Here is an 18467-nt window from a genome sequence, read left to right on the forward strand (position 1 = left end):
CAGTCAGCTCCAAGTCTTGTTTTAACTGATTGTATAGAGCTTCTCCACCTTGGGCTACAAAGTATATAATCAGTCTGCTCTTGATATTGATCATCTAGTGATATCCATGTGTAGAGTCACCTTTTGAGTTGTTGAAAAAGAGTGTTTGCTATGACCAGAAAGTTAACTTGACAAAATTCTATTAGTCTTACTTGCCTGTTATTCCAATTATCTTTTGATTCCCTTTGGCATTCAATCCCCTATGATGAATGTGACATCTTTTTTTGGTGTTATTTCTACAGGATATTGTAAGTCTTCATAGAATTGATCAACTTTGGCTTCATCGATTACTGTAATGTTGGATGGTTTGCCTTGGATTCGAAAAGATATCATTCTGTCATTTTTGAGATTATGCCCCAGTACTGCTTTTCTTACCCTTCTGTTGACTATGAGGGCTACTCCATTTCTTCTAAGAGATTCTTGCCCACAGTAATGTATGTAGAGATCACCTGAATTAAATTCACCCATTCCTGTCCATTTAAGTCCACTGATACCCAAGAAGTCAATGTTTAATCCTTCCTGTTTGACTATATCCAGCTTACCTTGGTTCATATATCTTTCATTCCAAGTTCCTATGCAATACCGATCTTTATAGAATCAGACTTCCCTTTTGTCACCAGACACATCCACAGCTGAGCTTCCTTTCAACTTTGGCCCAGTTGCTTCATTAATACTGGAGCTACTTTTAATTGTCCTCGACTCTTCTCCAATAGCATATAGGACCTGAGGGGTCATATCCTGGTGTCATATCTTTTACCATTTTAATACTGTCCATGAGCTTTTCTTGGAAAAGATATATGAGTTGTTTGCTATTTCCCTCTCCAGTGGATCACCTTTTTTCAGAACTCTGGACTATGACCCGTCCCTCTTGGGTAACCCTGCATGGCATAGCTCACTGTTTCATTGAACTATGTAAGCCCCTCCACCACAACAAGGCAGTGATACAAGAGGGGCTAAAACAGCTGATTCTCTCAGATAGCCCATGACGGCTATCTCCCTCATGGGAGGATGAGCTACTCCCATCATTATGATACTTTTTCACTTTAAGGTGAACATAGGTGCCAGGCTTTGTCCCAGCTAACTCCCATTGGGTTTCAATATTCCCAGGATAGATAGGGACAGTATGCTTTAGGAAGAAGTGGAAATTTTTGTTCACTGATCCTTATGAGTATAGGTGGAATGTCTTTAACTGTTAGAACAATCTATATATAAAGAGTTCAACTAAAACTTTCATTTAATTTTTTAAAAGCATAACAGTCTCATAACACCCTTGGAATACTTTTTCACTATGATTATAAGGGAAACCACAGTAAACAAATTCATTTTAAATGCACATACCATATAGACTGCTGTGGTGCCACCTTACCAATCTTCATGGCTGTTGGAGAATAGATGCTAATTTGTGTCTTCATAAAAAATAAACCAATAGTTTTGATGAATAAAACCAAAGGAAATAGTAATGGAGTTTCATTTAATCAACAGGAACTCTATCATGATGAATTGGCATAGGATAGTGGGAACTACAAATAAAATAATTTGAGATGTTTGGCAATGCAGTGTGGGCAGTGTAACTTTTAAGATTTATTATTTATAAGCTTAAGTTTGATTTCTTTAGTACCACCAGGTTTGACTCTGTGGTTCTCGGCATTTCAGAGATTCTGGAGAGTCTTCCTAATAAATGTGTGATATTAAGTTCTGGGAAATATATGTGTGTATAAGTCATAATAAGGAAATACCAACTTTTGCTTATCTGTGGTGGTAAGGCAAGGACAGGGTGCAAATATTTGAAATCCATAAGTAAAGACACAGCCTAACCTAGCCCCTTCCCACTTTTACAATCTTCTTAAACTTTATTCCCCTCCACATACTCTGTCCAGTGACATTTGCTCTTACTTCACAAGACATTCCATCTCCCAACTGCATGCATTATTCACTGGTGGTCTCCCATGACTGGTATTCTCTCCCTTCTACCTTCTTTCAGGTCCCAGCTAAAATCTCAGCTTCTTCAAGAAGCCTTTCCATACCCTTTTAAGGCTAGTACCTTCCCTCTAAGATTAGCTCCAATTTATCCCGTATTTATTTTGTTTATACATAGTCATTTACATGTTGTCTCCCATTAGACTGTGAAAGTAGTATTTGTTTTTAGCCTTTCTTTTACCCCCAGGGATTAGCATACATTGTGTCTGGCTCACAGCAGGCACTTAATAAATAATTTAATAAATGTTTGTCGACTTGACTTGATAATGTGGCATAGGGGATAAAGAATACATTTCAGAGGCAGGAAGACCTTGGGGCCAAGTGCCACCCCTTATATATATTAGCTGTGTGACTGTAGGCAAGTCACTTAAACTCTCATTGCCCCCCCAGATAACTCTCTAAGATTCTAAGTTGCGTAAAAGTTATTGATCTTCATTGATAGTAATTTTCTCACACCAATGAAATTGAAGGTCCAGAGCCTCCCAAAATATATTTGCAAACTTTATTTAAGAAACTAAGGTCAACTCCTTTTCCCCTAATCTGTTTGGCCAGTTATTGTTCGGTCTTGTCCCACTCTTCATGACCCCATTTGAGGTTTTCTTGGCAAAGATACTAGAGTGGTTTGCCATTTCCTTCTACAGTTCATTTTACACATGAGGAAACTGAGGCCAACAGGGTTAAGTAACTTGCCTAGGATCGCACAGCTAGTAAGTATCTGAAGTCAGATTTGAACTCAGGAGGATGAGCCTTCCTGACTTCAGGCCTGGCACTCTATCCACTGCGCCACTTAGCTGCCCATTTGGGAAGAGCTATTAACAGATGGAGAATGGAGAAATCTGAGTTTTACCTCCTCTTTTCTTGTCTCCCCACTGATGGAAGTACAAGGAGGATCTCATAAGAATAATGTACGTAAACCACTTTGCAAACCTTAAAGTGATATACAAATTTCAAATTTTCTTATCAAAAATAGCATCATCAAAATATGAAAGAGCCAAAAGAGGAAAGAGATGCAAAACATGTTCTTAGCAATCCAAATATTGCTTGGATTTTAGTTATTTATAATTGCTTTATGCTAATTTCCTTTAGTAAATTCTTTCAATAGTTTGCTAGGAGTTTTAAAAATTATGTCCATAATACACTGTTTTAGGGCAATGCGATTGGACTCCATGGACTTGGCCTTATTTATTTTCATGGAAAAGGAGTTCCTGTGGTAAGTACAATTATTACACTAACCTCTCACAACTGGGGTAGAGAGTAAAGTCCATAATAATTCACTGTTTGCATGTAAATCAAGGTCTTTAGTAGCTGAGTTTACCATATCTAACAAGAGAGGATAAAAATCAATACAAATTTTCCTTAAAGGGGGGAGACGAGGGGCATAATTTACAAAGAATCTAACTATGATCCTAACTTGTTGATTGTCAGTATTCCAAGTATTATTCAACAAAAGCTACTGTCCCTATGTAAGTTCCTAGAAATCATGGAATCATTTTTGTTTTGCCTTTTCTTGTGACAGAAAAATTGTTAATATCAATCTTAATATTACCTGCCCTCTTAATGAGCCTAGTAGTGTCCATTTTAGTAACGTCTTTAAATTCTTATTTTTAAGATATTTTCAATTAGGTTGCATTGAGCTACACCCTAAGTCCCCACCCTAAATCCCCACCATAGCACCTTTCCTTGTAAAGAAAGCCCATTTGAGACAGACCTGCTTCCAAAGAAGATCCTGATGTCCTTACCCACTTGCATTGGTATTCATGGCATGAAGGGCAAAACAGCCAGAATGAAGTGGCTTTCTTTGCTCGGATTTCTGGGGGTGGATGGCATCTCATGACCAGGCCTTGCTACCTAATGTGATTCTCCCACCCCTTTTCTACTAAAAGTGTAAAAAACCTTTCCTGTAGGTCTCCTGGTAGGATATCCCCCAGTGTGACAAATTTACTACCCTGTTATCTCGATTAAAGATGCCTTATTCCTCCATTTATGAGTTTGATTTATTTCAGGACTTGCCATTTTGCATCCTCAGAACCTTGCATAGTGCCATGAACATAGCAGACACTTAATAAATACCTGTTGAATTGATTTGAATTTTATTGAATATGGAGATAGTGTCTAACACATAGTAGGCCCTCAATAAATGCTAATTGACTGACATATTAGAAATAATCATTGTCTTTGTGGCACATAGAGTAACGAGGTCAGGGAAGTTCATGGTATTTCTGACACTATTTACTTTTTTTAGAAAGACTTAAAGTGTTTTGCTCAGCTGTTCCAAAAATGTAGAAGATAATTGTTACCATGGTGTTACACATTTACCTTTGAGTAACAGAGTGTAATTATCTTTCAGGATTATGATGAAGCTCTTAAATTTTTTCAGAAAGCTGCAGAGAAAGGTTGGCCAAATGCACAGTTTCAGTTAGGATTCATGTATTACTGTAAGTACTATAAATACTGCTGCTTTGTTCAGAATAATAAATAGATTATTCGTTTCTTCCCTTGTGAAACAGAAATAAAGGTTTGGTAAGTCGGAGGTTTTCCCTTAACTGATCTGCACACAATTGGATGGTCTAGATCACTCAGTGGTGAAAGATTGCTCATTCCTAACCTTTTAAAAATGAATAGCCTTGAGGTAAAACTAAAAAAAAAAAATTTAAATGAATAGCCTGCTTTTTTCCCTTTGAGCTTCCAAAGGTGCTGGTAATAGACCTTCCTAAGGGAACTATGGGAAAATTTGGATCCTGAACTTTTATGGGGCAGAATAATACTGACTTGACTTCCAGCTACATCATCTATTGCCTGGTAGTTAGGACAAGTTTGCTATACACAGATTTTTGCCAGTGACAAGCATAGGGGGACAAAAAACTACCGCAGAAAACCTGTAGCTCTTACCTCTTCTCTAACTACAATTCACCCCCTTTCTCGCTACCAGGTTGTCTTCTAAGCAGAGCAGAACCACACAGAAAGAAATCTCTTTGCCAATGGCTTCCAGTCTCTCCCTTCAACTCCTCTGCCTTTGTCAAGGGAAAAAAATCAAACATCATTCCTCTAGGTCTGGGGTCAGGGGTGGCTCCCTCCTTTGTGATAAGAAGACTTTGCTCTTACTTTGCTCTAGACGCTGTTCCAGACCCAGGCTTCCCTTCTCCCCAATGAGAAGGTGAAGACTAACAACAAGCTGGGTCTAATATACCTGAGTGAATCCTCTTATTTTGTTTCCTTCCATCGCTAAGATATTATCCAAGTTCTGAGCATAGCCCAGGGTGCCCTTGGGAAAACTGTTCTTGGTCTGGAGTGACTCCAGATGGTCTGACCCCTCACAGACTGATTTTGGGGGGATGCAGTCAACAAGGGGTAAGGTACCATTTAGTGTGACTTGGTCATCAAGCTCACTCCAGCACATCTCGGATCATCCCAGAACCATCTCCCCAGTCTACTAGAAGTCTTTCGGAATCATGGATGAGTCTGGTTTGAGTGGAACTTTCTGAAGCTGAGCCTTTTTGTTGTTCCTGACTGCACAGGGTTGGTAGATATTTGGTTATTATCCCCTAATTGGCCAGATGCATGAATGGGCAGTCTAGACAACCCAACTGCAAGGTCAAGAGCAGGCTGGAACTGGGATGGTCTTTTGAAATTGGGAAAGGAGTTGGAAAGTGCAACTTGGCTTTTGTGTAGATATATTTATCTCATGATGGACCTTCTAGCCTCCCTTTCTAGAGGCAGCTGGTAGTGCAGTGGATAGAGGTCTAGGCCTAGACTCAAGAAGGCATGAATTCAAATCCAGCCAAAGACACTTATTACTGAGTTACTCCTGGCAAGTTACTTAATCTCTGCCTCAGTTCCCTCAACTATAAAACGGGGGTCATAATAACACCTCCCTCACAGATTGCTGTGATTATAAAATGAGATAATATTTGTAAAAGCAGTACCAGGCACAGTATCAGGCACATAGTAGAAGTTTAATAAATGCTTGTTCTCTTCCATTCCCCCCGGCCAAAAAAGAACCCATAATACTGTTCCAAACCTAGAAGCCAGGAGTGTTCTTAAATCTTTTTTAAAATAACCTTAGTAAAAATCACTGCCAATTAACTGTCTTAGAAAAAGAACGTTTTTTAATAAAAGTCTTCTTTAATTCTATGAACATCTCTAGGACACAGTTTTCTAATTTCTGACTGAGAATCAAAAGAAGTCAACACTTTTCAAATGTGGGTGGTGGGGCAGGGACGTGGGGAACCAATTTTGTTTTGAGGGGGTCCTTTCAGTGCTATTTAAAACCATAACCTCCACTATGGCATTTTATATTCATAGTCTGTAACTGACAACAGAAAAAGGTAGAGCTCAAATCAATTTTAATTTTCAGCTGGCTCTGGAGTATGGAAGGATTATAAACTTGCCTTCAAATATTTTTACTTGGCATCTCAGAGTGGACAACCCCTTGCCATTTATTATTTGGCTGAAATGTATGCTACAGGAACCGGAGTGTTGAGATCATGCAGAACTGCAGTGGAGGTAAATAATGAGCTTTTTAAGGTACTAGTCATTTATCATAGTGAGGAGACCATATCTCTCTTGAGCTATGGATACTTTCAGTTTTACAGCTATTATCTCCTTTACTCTACAATGTAGATGCCAGTGTTTGTCCAAAGCAAAGAATACAGATAGAATTTAGGTGGGAAATGGAAGGGTGACAGACCAGACTCATCCCTCCTATCTGGAATTGAGTTTTTCATTGAGTTGGCAACCTTGTATTGAATCCTTCAGGTGTTCATCAAGTTTGGAGCTCTCTGCATTTGAATTCATTGAAGGAACTTCTGGTCAGCCTTTGATCTAGTTCATCCAGGCCATTGGGTACTTCTATTTGAAAGGGGAGGTGCCATTTGAAGGAGTATGAGGCATGCATGCATACACACACACAGGCATGCATACACACAGACACACACACACACACACACACACACACTGGAGCCCTTTCCTTCCTTCCCAGAGTTCAGGGGTCTTTTGGTGTTTGATTTTTGGATGGCAACTTAAGGACTGATTTCTTTAAGCCTCAGTCAGGAAAGTATTTTTCAAAAGCCTACCAGTATTTCGTTTTCCTTCATTGATTTATCAAACACTTCCTCTGTCCTACTATAAATACTTCCAATGTTGCATCTGGCCCCTCTGAAACTTAGTTCAAAAGCTGCCAGCTAATAATCTATCTTTAGATTTGTTGCTTTGCCAACTTGCTAATGAATTATGTATGGATAGCCTCTTTTGGTTACATAAGGGCTATTCAGCTAAGTTGAAGTTGACCTCCCATAGAAAGCTGCCCTAGCAGCCATATCACCTATACCCCAGGGGAACTGTCTTCCCTTTATCCTCTTCTTTGCACAGCATCCAGGACCTTAGGACTCCTTTACACACAGCAGCACTGTCCAGGAAGGCCATTTGTTTTAAATAGAAGTCGATAAGCACTTGTCTCACAAAATAGCCCTTATTTAAGTCAGCAAAGTGAATATAGGCTCCCTTGCTGAAGCTAAAAAATGAACTGCTATATTTTTGTACTTTCAAAATGCATTAACTCTTGTTCTAAATAAGCTGTGCTTTTAAAACTCAAACTTCCTGAATGGCTGGCCAGAAGGGGCTAAAAGACTGATGTCATTCATATTTGTCTGAAATTAAGTATGAGATCTCCTTGAGCCTGTTTGATTTCTCATCTTCTTTATACAGCTTTACAGGGGTGTTTGTGAACTGGGCCACTGGGCTGAGAAATTCCTGACAGCGTACTTTGCCTATAAGGACGGTGATATAAATTCATCCCTTGCTCAATATGCACTGCTAGCGGAAATGGGGTATGAAGTAGCTCAAAGCAATTCAGCATTCATTTTGGAATCTAGTAAGATAAGTTAAAATTCTCTGCAATCCCTTCATCACACGTGTATCCATATGGCTTGACCACAGGGGCCCTGGAAACCACACTAACAGGATGTCTCCTTTTTCCAGAAAAGGCTACCATTCTTAAGAAAGACCAGATGCACCCCATGGCACTTCTCCTGTGGCACCGAGCTGCGGTTCAAGGTACAGGACACCAAGTTAAAAATAACTTGTGTTAGTCTGATTTGCTGCAGCCAGGTTTCTTAGTTTGTAGAAGCAGAAAGGAGGGGAATATCAAATAGGGGACATGTCATGATATTAAGGTCAGCATTGGGTTAGCTTGTTTCAGGCAATTCATGACTATGAGGATGTCCTACCTTAAATAAAGGCAGAGGTATTTTTGAATCTCCACAGCACCCAAACCCCTGGCTGAAAAATGAAAAAAAAAAATATTGGTCTACCAGCCACTCATCTGTAGTCAAGTAAGAGGTTTCAGCAGGCTCTAGAGAAGCCATGACCGGAAGTCAAATGAATTGCATGCTTAGCGATTTCTTTAAGGAGAATTATAATGAATCATATTCATGTAGCTTTGTAAAGCTTGTATTTATGTACCTGGCATATCATAGGAACTTAATAAATATTTGTTGACTTTACTATAAGGTGGATGCTATGAGCATTATCATCCCCATTTCACAGATTAGGAAATTGAAGTTTAGAAACATCAAATGACCTGCCCACAGTCACACAGTTTAAAAATGTGCAGCCTAGAGATTCTGACTTCTATGTTCTTTCCATTACCACACAGACCTCACGGCAAAAGACCAATGTTTTCAAACTACATCCTCTTCATTTCTTAATAAATGGTTTCAAGAGTTGCTGTGGCCCAAAACAAAAGAGAAAAACATTGCCTGGTGGTCAGCTTTCTGGTGATGAGCTTCTCTGTCACTGAACTCTCATATGTAGGAGATAGAACGCTGGTCTTTGGAGTCAGGGAGGCCTGGATTTGAATTACGCTTTCTAGCTGTGTGACCCTAGGCAAGTCCTGTCACCTTCCTTGGGCTCTGTTTCCTCATCTATAAATTAGATACAATAATGACACTTACCCACAGGATAGTTGTGAGGGTCAAATAAGATGATGGATGTAAAGCACTGAACAAACCTTAGAATGCTATGTAAATGACAGTCTTTTTTTGCTATCGCTATTCCTTGAATGAGGTACAGCTTGGTGTAGGATATGCTCAGCCGCATTTGCTTTGAGAACCTAAAGCCAGAAAGGGGCTTTTGAATGAGGCTTTGGTAAACATATCAAAGTAACTCATTTCCATTTGTTTCTATAAAATCTCATATTATTGATTACCACAACTTGCAAAACTTCCCTTGTGATAGTTCATAAAGTTCAACAAGGAAAACCCAATATTAAGAGTTTCTTCTGTTCTTAATATGCCCATAGTTATTCACTATGACCAAATGTTTATTAATAATAATGCTAACAATAACAATAATAATTTGAGGTCGTCATTAATCTGATGAGGCAGCTAGGTAGCATAGTGGATAGACCACTAGGCCTGGAAACAGGAAGACTTGAGTTCAAATGTGGCCTCAGATAATTACTGGCTGAGTGACCCTCAGCAAGCCACTTAACTTTTCGACTATAAAATTTGTCGACTATAAAATAGGGATAATAATAGCACCTACCTCCCAAGGTTATTCTGAGGATCTAATGAGATAATATTTGTTAAGTGCTTAGCATAGTAATAAACTTGAAGTCAGGAAGATAGAAATTTAAATCCTGCCTCCGATACTTATGTTGTCCTATATAGCTATGTTATCCTAGACAAGACACTCACTCAGTCTGTTTTCCCTATTACAAAATTGGGACAACAATAGCACCTACCTCAAATACATTCATACATACATATCTACATACATATATGTGTGTATATATACATTTTCTATATGTATATATGTCTTTGTGAGTCTTGAAGTGCTATATATTTTTCTTCCTCTTTTAAAGTTATTTAATTTTTGTGTTTTCCTGATTACATGTAAAAATAATTTTTAACATTTGTTTTTTAAAATTTTGAGTTTCAAATTCTCTCCTTCCTTCCCTCTCCTCCCCTCCCTTGAGAAGGCAAGCAATTTAATATAGATTATATATGTGCAGTCATGTAAAACATATTTCTATATTAGCCATGCTACAAAAAAAAAAAGAAAAGAAAAAGAAATTTTTAAAACAGTATGCTCCAATCTGCATTCAGACTCCATCATTTCTTTCTCTGGAGGTAGATAAGCTATATAAATGTTAACATCATCATCATAGGAGACATTTACATAGTGCTTTAGGGTTATAGTGTTTTATAGAAATTTCCCTGCTTAACTCTTACAAAGACCCAGGCACAAAGGACAGGTATTATTATTCCCATTTTACAAAAAAGGAAACTGAGATTCAGAGATGACTGCTAGGACCTGAACCCCAGCTCAGTGCTCTTTCCACTGTATCATTCATTTAAAGAAAAAAAAACCCTAAGACACACAGATGAGCCAGAGTATTCCCTTTATGTAATGATACTGTGTGGTAGGCTCCATTGAAAGCATTCTCCTTCTCATCCCAGTTTTCAGCAAGAAACTTCTATTATTCCCATAGAAGTATACTATTAAAGCAGGGTGATGCTTCCTGCCTGTCACTTCTGTCACTCACATTTGTGAAGCTCTGTTGCAGTAGGAGAAGAATTTTTCATATATAAGGCTTCTTAAAAACATTTTATACTAGGGCCAAATCATTCCCTTTTACAGGAAGTGAATACAGTTAAATATATATATATATATATATATATATATATATATATGTTAATATAACCCATCTTAATACAAGGCCTAGAAAAGGACACCTTGGTGCCTCCTCAGAGACAGCTGAGATAGTAAGGCTGCATCAGACCATCAGGGTGGCTTCAGTTTGGAGATATTTCCTAAAAAAGAAAAGGCTGTGTTTCCCAAAATGCAATACACAGGGTTGGAGAAACAACATAAAAATCACTCAGCCTCATCAATCAGCTCAATTGCCGTGAACACGAATTATTCCCCATGAGGGAGTACCATAAAAGAAGAGAATAAGGAGAAGAAAAGCTGAGAACTGAGAATCCTAGGAAATATGAATGTCTCCTAAATATAACGAGCAGTTAACTAAAGATAATAGGAACTAACCGGAGCTCAGTCTGAAACTGACTTGTGGCAGCTAGGTGGCGCAGTGGATAGAGCACCAGCCCTGAAGTCAGGAGGACCTGAGTTTAAATCTAGCCTCAGACCCTTATCACTTACTAGCTGTGTGATCCTGGTCAAGTCACTTAACCTAATTGCCTAAAAAAAAAAATTTTTAAAAAGTGAAACTGTGATTTTAACTGTGTAAAGAATCTTGGGAAATATTATCTCCTAAAGATAATGGACAGGTATCTAAAGATAATAGGAACTGATAGGAGTCAGTCTAAAGTTAGGGCTCCAACTGTATAAAAAAAATTTAGTGATTAAACTTTAGTTATTAGTAATTAATGATCCTTCTTTGATCAGCCACAACAAGAAAGAAGCTTATTCCAACTTTGTCCCAAGACTTTACCAAATGCCCTCCAGCCATTGCATTAGAAAGACATAAAGAGAAAGAAACAAATCCACTCACTTCCCACCCTGACCCTGAATCATCTAAGCACAGTCACCATGTCTAGGCTATGGACTGTGTTGGAAAAATCCTCTACTGTCCATCATCACCTTTCACTGTATCAGGACGTCATTGATTCTGGCCCAGGGATGTCTGAAAAGACTAGGGAAAAGGGCTCAGAACGTGCCATCAAAAATACCATTGACCTTGTGACATAAATTTACCAAATATAATGCTTTAGGATTATGGTATTTTATGATATTCTCTTGTTTTAATCCTTACAACAACGCTGAAGTAGGCACATATTATTATTCCCATTTTACAAATAGTGTGAACTCTTGTACCCAACATCTTAGAAGCTCTCAGGATGGCCCAGCATCCTTAAGCTTTCCCTAGAGACATATACAAACAGGAAACAGAGACACAGAGGGAAAATCATCCAATTACAAATATCCCAACCCCAACCCCCTTCCACAAAGCTTCCCTGTTCTGCCTCAGAGAAGTTTCCCATCTTATTATCTCATCCTATTTCTAAGGGAAGCCATCTCTATCATAGCAATAGAACACACTAGCCTTCCAGCCCAGAAGCTCTAATTCTCTCCACTATTAGAGGGTTATAAAACTGGAAAAGATTTTTAGAGTTCATGTATTCCAGATTTCTCATTTTATAGATGAAGAAACTGAACTCTAGAGACATAACATACCTTGCCACCATGATTCCTGATGCCTGCAATCAGCCTCAGAGTGAGAAAGAGGTCTGTACAATCCTTAGAGCCAATACCCACAAGACCCCTCATTGATCAACTGCCCTGGCATACTTAGGACAGTGATCCTGAAAGACTGTCCCTACTACTACATTCTCCTTCCAATAATAAATTCTTATTTCATTAGGCTGAAACAGAGACCCCCAAGAAAAGTTTGTGTATGATAAACTTGCTTTCCACTTACATAATAAGAGTCTGTGACTAAATGTTGTACTTAGAGGGTTGGGTGGCCTCTTCTTCCCTCCGCCCGCCTCCCATAGTTATAGAGCCTGCCTCTCTGCCTCACTGGGCAAAAATGTGAAATAGTTTCCCTTTAGCATTCTGTCACCTTCCGCCTCACATCTCCCTAACTGTATCTCTCATACCATTCCCATAGTTCCTTGCTCTGTTAGTCTTCACTTAATCTAAGGAGTTCATCCACATTAAAAAGTTAGCTGAAAAACATTCAAGGCGTTACTGCCCCAAAGGTATTTGCATTTTAATATGGGATTCTTAAAGACAGAAAAACCCAAAAGTTCTATAATGGCATTTCAGGAAAAGCTTTAAATTGTGCAAGATGCTAGGGAAAAATTTTTGGATGACAAGACTTCAGGCATACCTTGATTATATAAATGGGTTACCTACTCCGACAACTTATAAGACCATTCTCTATCAGAAAGGCTGGTTGCCATTGAATCAGATAGCCAAGATTAATTCCGCCCACAACACACAAATACAGTTAATGCAAAAGACTGGCTTTTAATATTTTATTTTTCAAATGATGACATTAAAAACAGAAAAATTTTAAAATGACAACTTTCAGAATCTATCATGTTCAGATTTACAGATACTACCAGGCTATCTCCCATATTTCTCCTACATTTAATACTCTTAAATATATGCATACACATATACACATATATGCAGGCGCTCAAAGAAGGGGAAAGGGAAAGGAATAAGCACGTATTAAGTGCCCTACTATGTACCAGGCACTATGCTAAGAGCCATGCAAATAATGTCTAATTTGATCCTCATCACAGTCCTGCCAGGTAAGTGCTATTATGATCTCCATTTTATAGTTGAAGAAACCAAGTCAAACAAAGGTTAAGTGACTTGCCAGAGTCACATAGCTAGTAAGTATCTAGGGTCAAATTTGAACTCAGGTCTTCCGAGCTCCAAGCCCAGCACTCTATTCCACTGCACAACATAGCTGCAAAGAGTAGTATCTAAAAAATTTTTTTAAAAACCTAAACAATGAAATCATACCCCAACCTATAAACTTCATTCTTATAATAATTAGCAGATATAGCTCAGAGATGAAGAGTTGGTTTTAAATCCTTAAAGGGAATCTTCAGAAGGTTAATAAATCAACAAAAAGGCTAAAAGTTTTATCATCTTTTTTTCTTATTTAATACTCATTTCTCCTTCAAATTATTCCCTCCTATTCCCTTCCACTTGCAATCCTGAGGTCAGCATTTTTCCTTGACATTTAAAGATTCTTCTTATATGGGCTTAGATCTCATTGATAAACATGGAACCAGGGCATTAAAGTTGAGAGGGAGGAGGTGAAGAGGAAAGACCTCTCAGCTTTTAAGACATACCCAGGAGGAGTATACCAAATATGTTAAATTCAAATCAATTGAACAATAATAAGGAATGAATCTCCTTGTTATTCTCTTCTTCCTCTTCCTCATCTTCCTTCTATGTGTGATCAGTATGGGTATTTCCTCTAAAGATGCTCATCACAACCAGTGCATGTCTACTCATCCTGAGCAATTCTTGTCCATGTCTCTGGCAGTTAGGTGGCACAGTAGATAGAGTACTGGGCCTAGAGTCAGGAAGATGAGAGTTCAAATCTGGCCTCAGAAATGTACTAGCTGCATGACCCTGGGAAAGTCACTTAACCTTTGTTTACTTCAGTTTCTTCATCAACAAAATGGGGATAATAATAGCAGGGTTATTGTGAGGATCAAATGAGCTCATTGCAAAGCATAGCGCCAGTAAGATAAATATCTATATCTACATATCCTTTAATAAATCTTCCCATTTTAGAATTCTCAAATGGATAAGAGAGGGTTTAGACTCCCCCTAGTATTTATTTTGTAGACATCTCAAAGTGTCTGAGGTAAGCACAATCAGGATGAATCACTAAGTGGTGTCCATCAGCCTTCAGCATACAGTTTAATATATACAATCTACACTTACGGGGTTTCTTGAAGCATTTTTGTGCCACATCTAGTTTCTGCCTTTCAATAAAAGGCAAAGATCATTTTAGAATATGATTATGGTCCATTATATTTCTTATTTTGAGATTCTTGAATCTCGATCTCTTCCTTTTTGAACTTCCCTCTATATAGAGGGCTAAAGTTCAGGAAGCAACATTCTTGAATTCTGCAATTGTTAAGAAGTTTTCTCTTACATTACATTACATTAGGATATGATTATGGTCCGTTATATTTCTTATTTTCCAATACACATCTCATTTCAATGCTATGATTGATTTTTAAAAAGGAGTTACAGTTAAGAGACTAAAGCAAGAGCATTAAGTCAAGTAATTAGGAGATAGATACAAATTAATAGAATGATTTTGGTTGTCATGATTTCTCTCTGCTTTTTAATATTTCTAACAGGCAATGCATTTGCTAGAATTAAAATCGGAGATTACCACTACTATGGCTACGGAACAAAGAAAGATTATAAAACAGCGGTGACTCATTACAGCATTGCAGTGGATAAATACCACAGTGCCCAGGCCATGTTCAATCTGGCATACATGTATGAGAATGGCTTAGGGATTCCTAAGGTAACTATTAGTGTAGGAGTAATGATATATAGATGATATAATGTGGGGAAAGAGAAATATAAAATATTAGTTTTACATAAAATATAAAGAATATATACTATATTATATATAATCTATGTGTAAGAATACACATTACAAAAGAAATATAAATGTTAGTTTTATACAAATTAAGAAATATAAAATGTATAAAATATAAGAATTTTAGTATAAGAATGCTTAATATAATATTTTATGATGCATAATAATAGAATATATAAGAATATAAAATATATGGAATAAAGAATATAAAATGTTTTAGCATCTTTAGGGCACACAGGTCACATCCCACAGAAGGCATCTACCACAGGTTCTAGGTACTCTTAAAACTATACTTCATGAGTCTTTACCAATGTGTTTACCTTTTGATAGCCAATATACAAAGGTATTTACTGGAATACTACATAATAAAACATGCTCCCCTCAAAAAAACTTAGGGAGCACTGTCCCACAACATACATATTATCAGTGGGGAAAGTGAGCAATTACAGAGCATATGCAGGAAGGGCGCTCATGTGAAGAACAATGCAAATGGGCAGTTCACACCTCTGATGGAGTAACACCAATGATATTCTCTTATGGTGTCTCTAAGCTGGGATTCCATGGGCCAGAAATCTTGACTAGGTATACTGTTTTTCCAGGCTCACTGGGCCGGATCACTGCAGGTCACATTGCTGTGCTGTTTGGCTATAGTATTTATAGCCTTCAACTTCAGGCTAAGCTGAAATACTTGACAAAGAATTGTTAGATTCTTTCAGAAAAAAAAAAAAACATAACCCCTTCCAGCAAAGAGACTCCTCAGTTCTGCTCCTTCAGATTCTTGAATCTCGATCTCTTCTTTTTTGAACTTCCCTCTATATAGAGGGCTAAAGTTCAGGAAGCAACATTCTTGAATTCTGCAATTTTTAAGAAGTTTTCTCTTACATTACAACTTCTAGTTCTGCCCTCTGGGGCCATGCAGAAGCAGCCAGATCTCTCTTCTATGTGACAACCCATCAAATACTTGAAGATGTCCACCCCACCCCCAGTCTTTTCTCCTTCACCTTAAACACCTTGACTTCTTTCAGCCAATCTTCTTAACCAACTCTCATTTGGCATGAACTTGAGACCCTCTGCCATCTCAGCTGCCTTCTACTGGACAAACTTCTGCTTCTGCTGAGAGACACCACTGTCAATGGAGAGGGCAGGGAGAAAGAAATTCTTTTCCCTCCCACTTGCTAAACTCTGCTAGAAGTGCTCCTAAAACCTGGCTATCTTGACTCAACTAGGTTGTTAAAAACAACCTTGTTAAAAACTGGTTTGGTTTGGTTTTCTCTTCACCCACATCAGCGAATAGTCAGACAAGAAATAAAAGGCATCAGAGTAATATACAATTGAAGGCAAGTATATTGCGTCTATCAATGTTTAACCAAAATTACAAACCAAAACTCTTACAAAATGCAGAAAGGTCACTTAAAATCTCATTTCCTTACAAACTGAAAATAGGCTACTTCTGGTCTAGTACCCTTGATTTCATCAAGAAGACTTGGGGGTGGTGGAGGCTCAATTGACCAAAAGTCCCCTGATAAACTCCCTACTGTAGCTATATACTATGCTACATCAGCCTATAGTAAATCTTGATTATATACTTAGTTGGTTGGCTATACAGTGCTTTCTATAGCCATCTTTCATCTCAACCCTAAGTTCAAGTAATAAAGATAAGATTAAAAAGGGTCAGACTGGATATGGAAGAGTAGGAAAAACAAATCAGTGTTTTATGAGTAAGGCACTAAGGAAGACACAAAGAAGTATAGCACACAGTGTTTGCTCTCAAGAGTTAATAATTTAATTGGAGATGGGGATGGGATTCACAAACATACGAAAAGAAAATAAATGATGTAATGCAGTACATATTGTGTCAAATGATGGCTACAGACAACAAATATATAATGGGATTTCATAACAGAGAGAAATCACTTCAGGCCGGGTCAACCCAGGAAGGTTTCATGGAGGCACGAGTATAAGATTTGTCCATGCACATTAAAATATATGTATCTTTTGAATGTTTCCCTAGCCATAAAACAAGCCGAACAGAAATTACTTAGGACAGCCAAAAGGGCTAATATGAATTTAGTTTGTATTAACAGAGGTATAACATTCAGGAATTACAAGGTGCTTGTCCCGTTTTACTCCATCTGCTCAGACTATTATGTTCATTTCTGAGTGCTAGTGTTTAGGTAGGACAAGCTGGTGAGCTGGACATAGTCCAGTGGAAGGCAGCTGAGATGGCAGAGGGTCTCAAGTTCATGCCAAATGAGAGTTGGTTAAGAAGATTGGCTGAAAGAAGTCAAGGTGTTTAAGGTGAAGGAGAAAAGACTGGGGGTGGGGTGGACATCTTCAAGTATTTGATGGATTGTCACATAGAAGAGAGATCTGGCTGCTTCTGCATGGCCCCAGAGGGCAGAACTAGAAGCTGTAATGTAAGAGAAAACTTCTTAACAATTGCAGCTCTCCAAAAGTAGCCTGGACTGTCTGGGAAGGGAGTAGGTTCCCGCTACTTGAAGCTTTTGAGCACAGGCTGGATGACCACTTGTCTGGTATGTTACAGAGGGAAGTTTTTTGTTCAGGTACACATTGGACTAAATGGATTCTGAGTTTTCTGCAATTTCTGTGATTCAGTGAAGGATTTCATGTATTTCTTGATTAGCCTCTTCTGCACTGGAAACTCCCAGTAATTAGTGATTATTGGTAGTGCTGAAAGAAGGAAAATGGGAAAAATCAGAAGAGGCTTACACTGAAGCTAAATCTCTCATTCTCCAGTGCTTATTACCCAATGGATTGTTTGTCCATGACTTCCTTTTTCCCTCCTGCCTTTTGACCTCTCGTTTTTCATTAGCTTTTCCATCACAGATAGAAAAGTCAAATGCAAATCAATCCATTTCCCTACTTTCCAAGGCCAATGACAAAATTTTAATGGGAGAGGATATTGAAACTAATAGCTAAAATGAAATTTGGAATTATCCATGAATTCCCTTTTATATGCTGCCATCCCAATTTTAATTTCCTTTCTGAAGGAAGAGTAAGATACAATAAATGGCATAATACAATGTGTAGTTCAGGAAAGGCCATTTGAATCAGAGACAAGTCAGAGCTTATATTCACAATTTCCCAGTGTAAAAAATGAGAGAACATAATGCAAAAAAAGAAAAAAAAAAACACGGCTTAAATGAGATAATATATGTAAGGCACTTGGCAAATCTTAAAGTGCTCTATAAATGCTAGCTATTATTATTTTTAAAGGATTTATAAAGAAAGAAAAGAAATGTCATTTGCTAGTATTCACTGTAATGATTTCATATGAATAAAAGCATACATCTCAGGGGAATATCTTATCTAA

At 37.9% G+C, this 18467-nt stretch overlaps 1 protein-coding gene across 3 annotated transcripts in view; it reads left to right on the forward strand.

The window, feature by feature from the left end:
- SEL1L2 (SEL1L2 adaptor subunit of SYVN1 ubiquitin ligase) overlaps positions 1–18467 on the forward strand; it is a 164380-nt gene that overhangs the window by 134381 nt on the left and 11532 nt on the right. For all 3 annotated transcript variants that reach the window (XM_078149715.1, XM_078149714.1, XM_020986232.2), the window contains 6 exons: positions 3164–3226; positions 4364–4451; positions 6371–6519; positions 7720–7885; positions 7993–8067; positions 14883–15055. In XM_078149715.1, coding sequence (XP_078005841.1) covers positions 3164–3226; positions 4364–4451; positions 6371–6519; positions 7720–7885; positions 7993–8067; positions 14883–15055 — 714 coding nt within the window. The remainder of the gene's footprint in view (positions 1–3163; positions 3227–4363; positions 4452–6370; positions 6520–7719; positions 7886–7992; positions 8068–14882; positions 15056–18467) is intronic.

The sequence above is a fragment of the Phascolarctos cinereus genome, unplaced genomic scaffold (genome assembly GCF_003287225.1).
Source record: "Phascolarctos cinereus isolate Bilbo 61053 unplaced genomic scaffold, phaCin_HiC Scaffold_2;HRSCAF=192, whole genome shotgun sequence".
Taxonomy (NCBI): Eukaryota; Metazoa; Chordata; class Mammalia; order Diprotodontia; family Phascolarctidae; genus Phascolarctos; species Phascolarctos cinereus.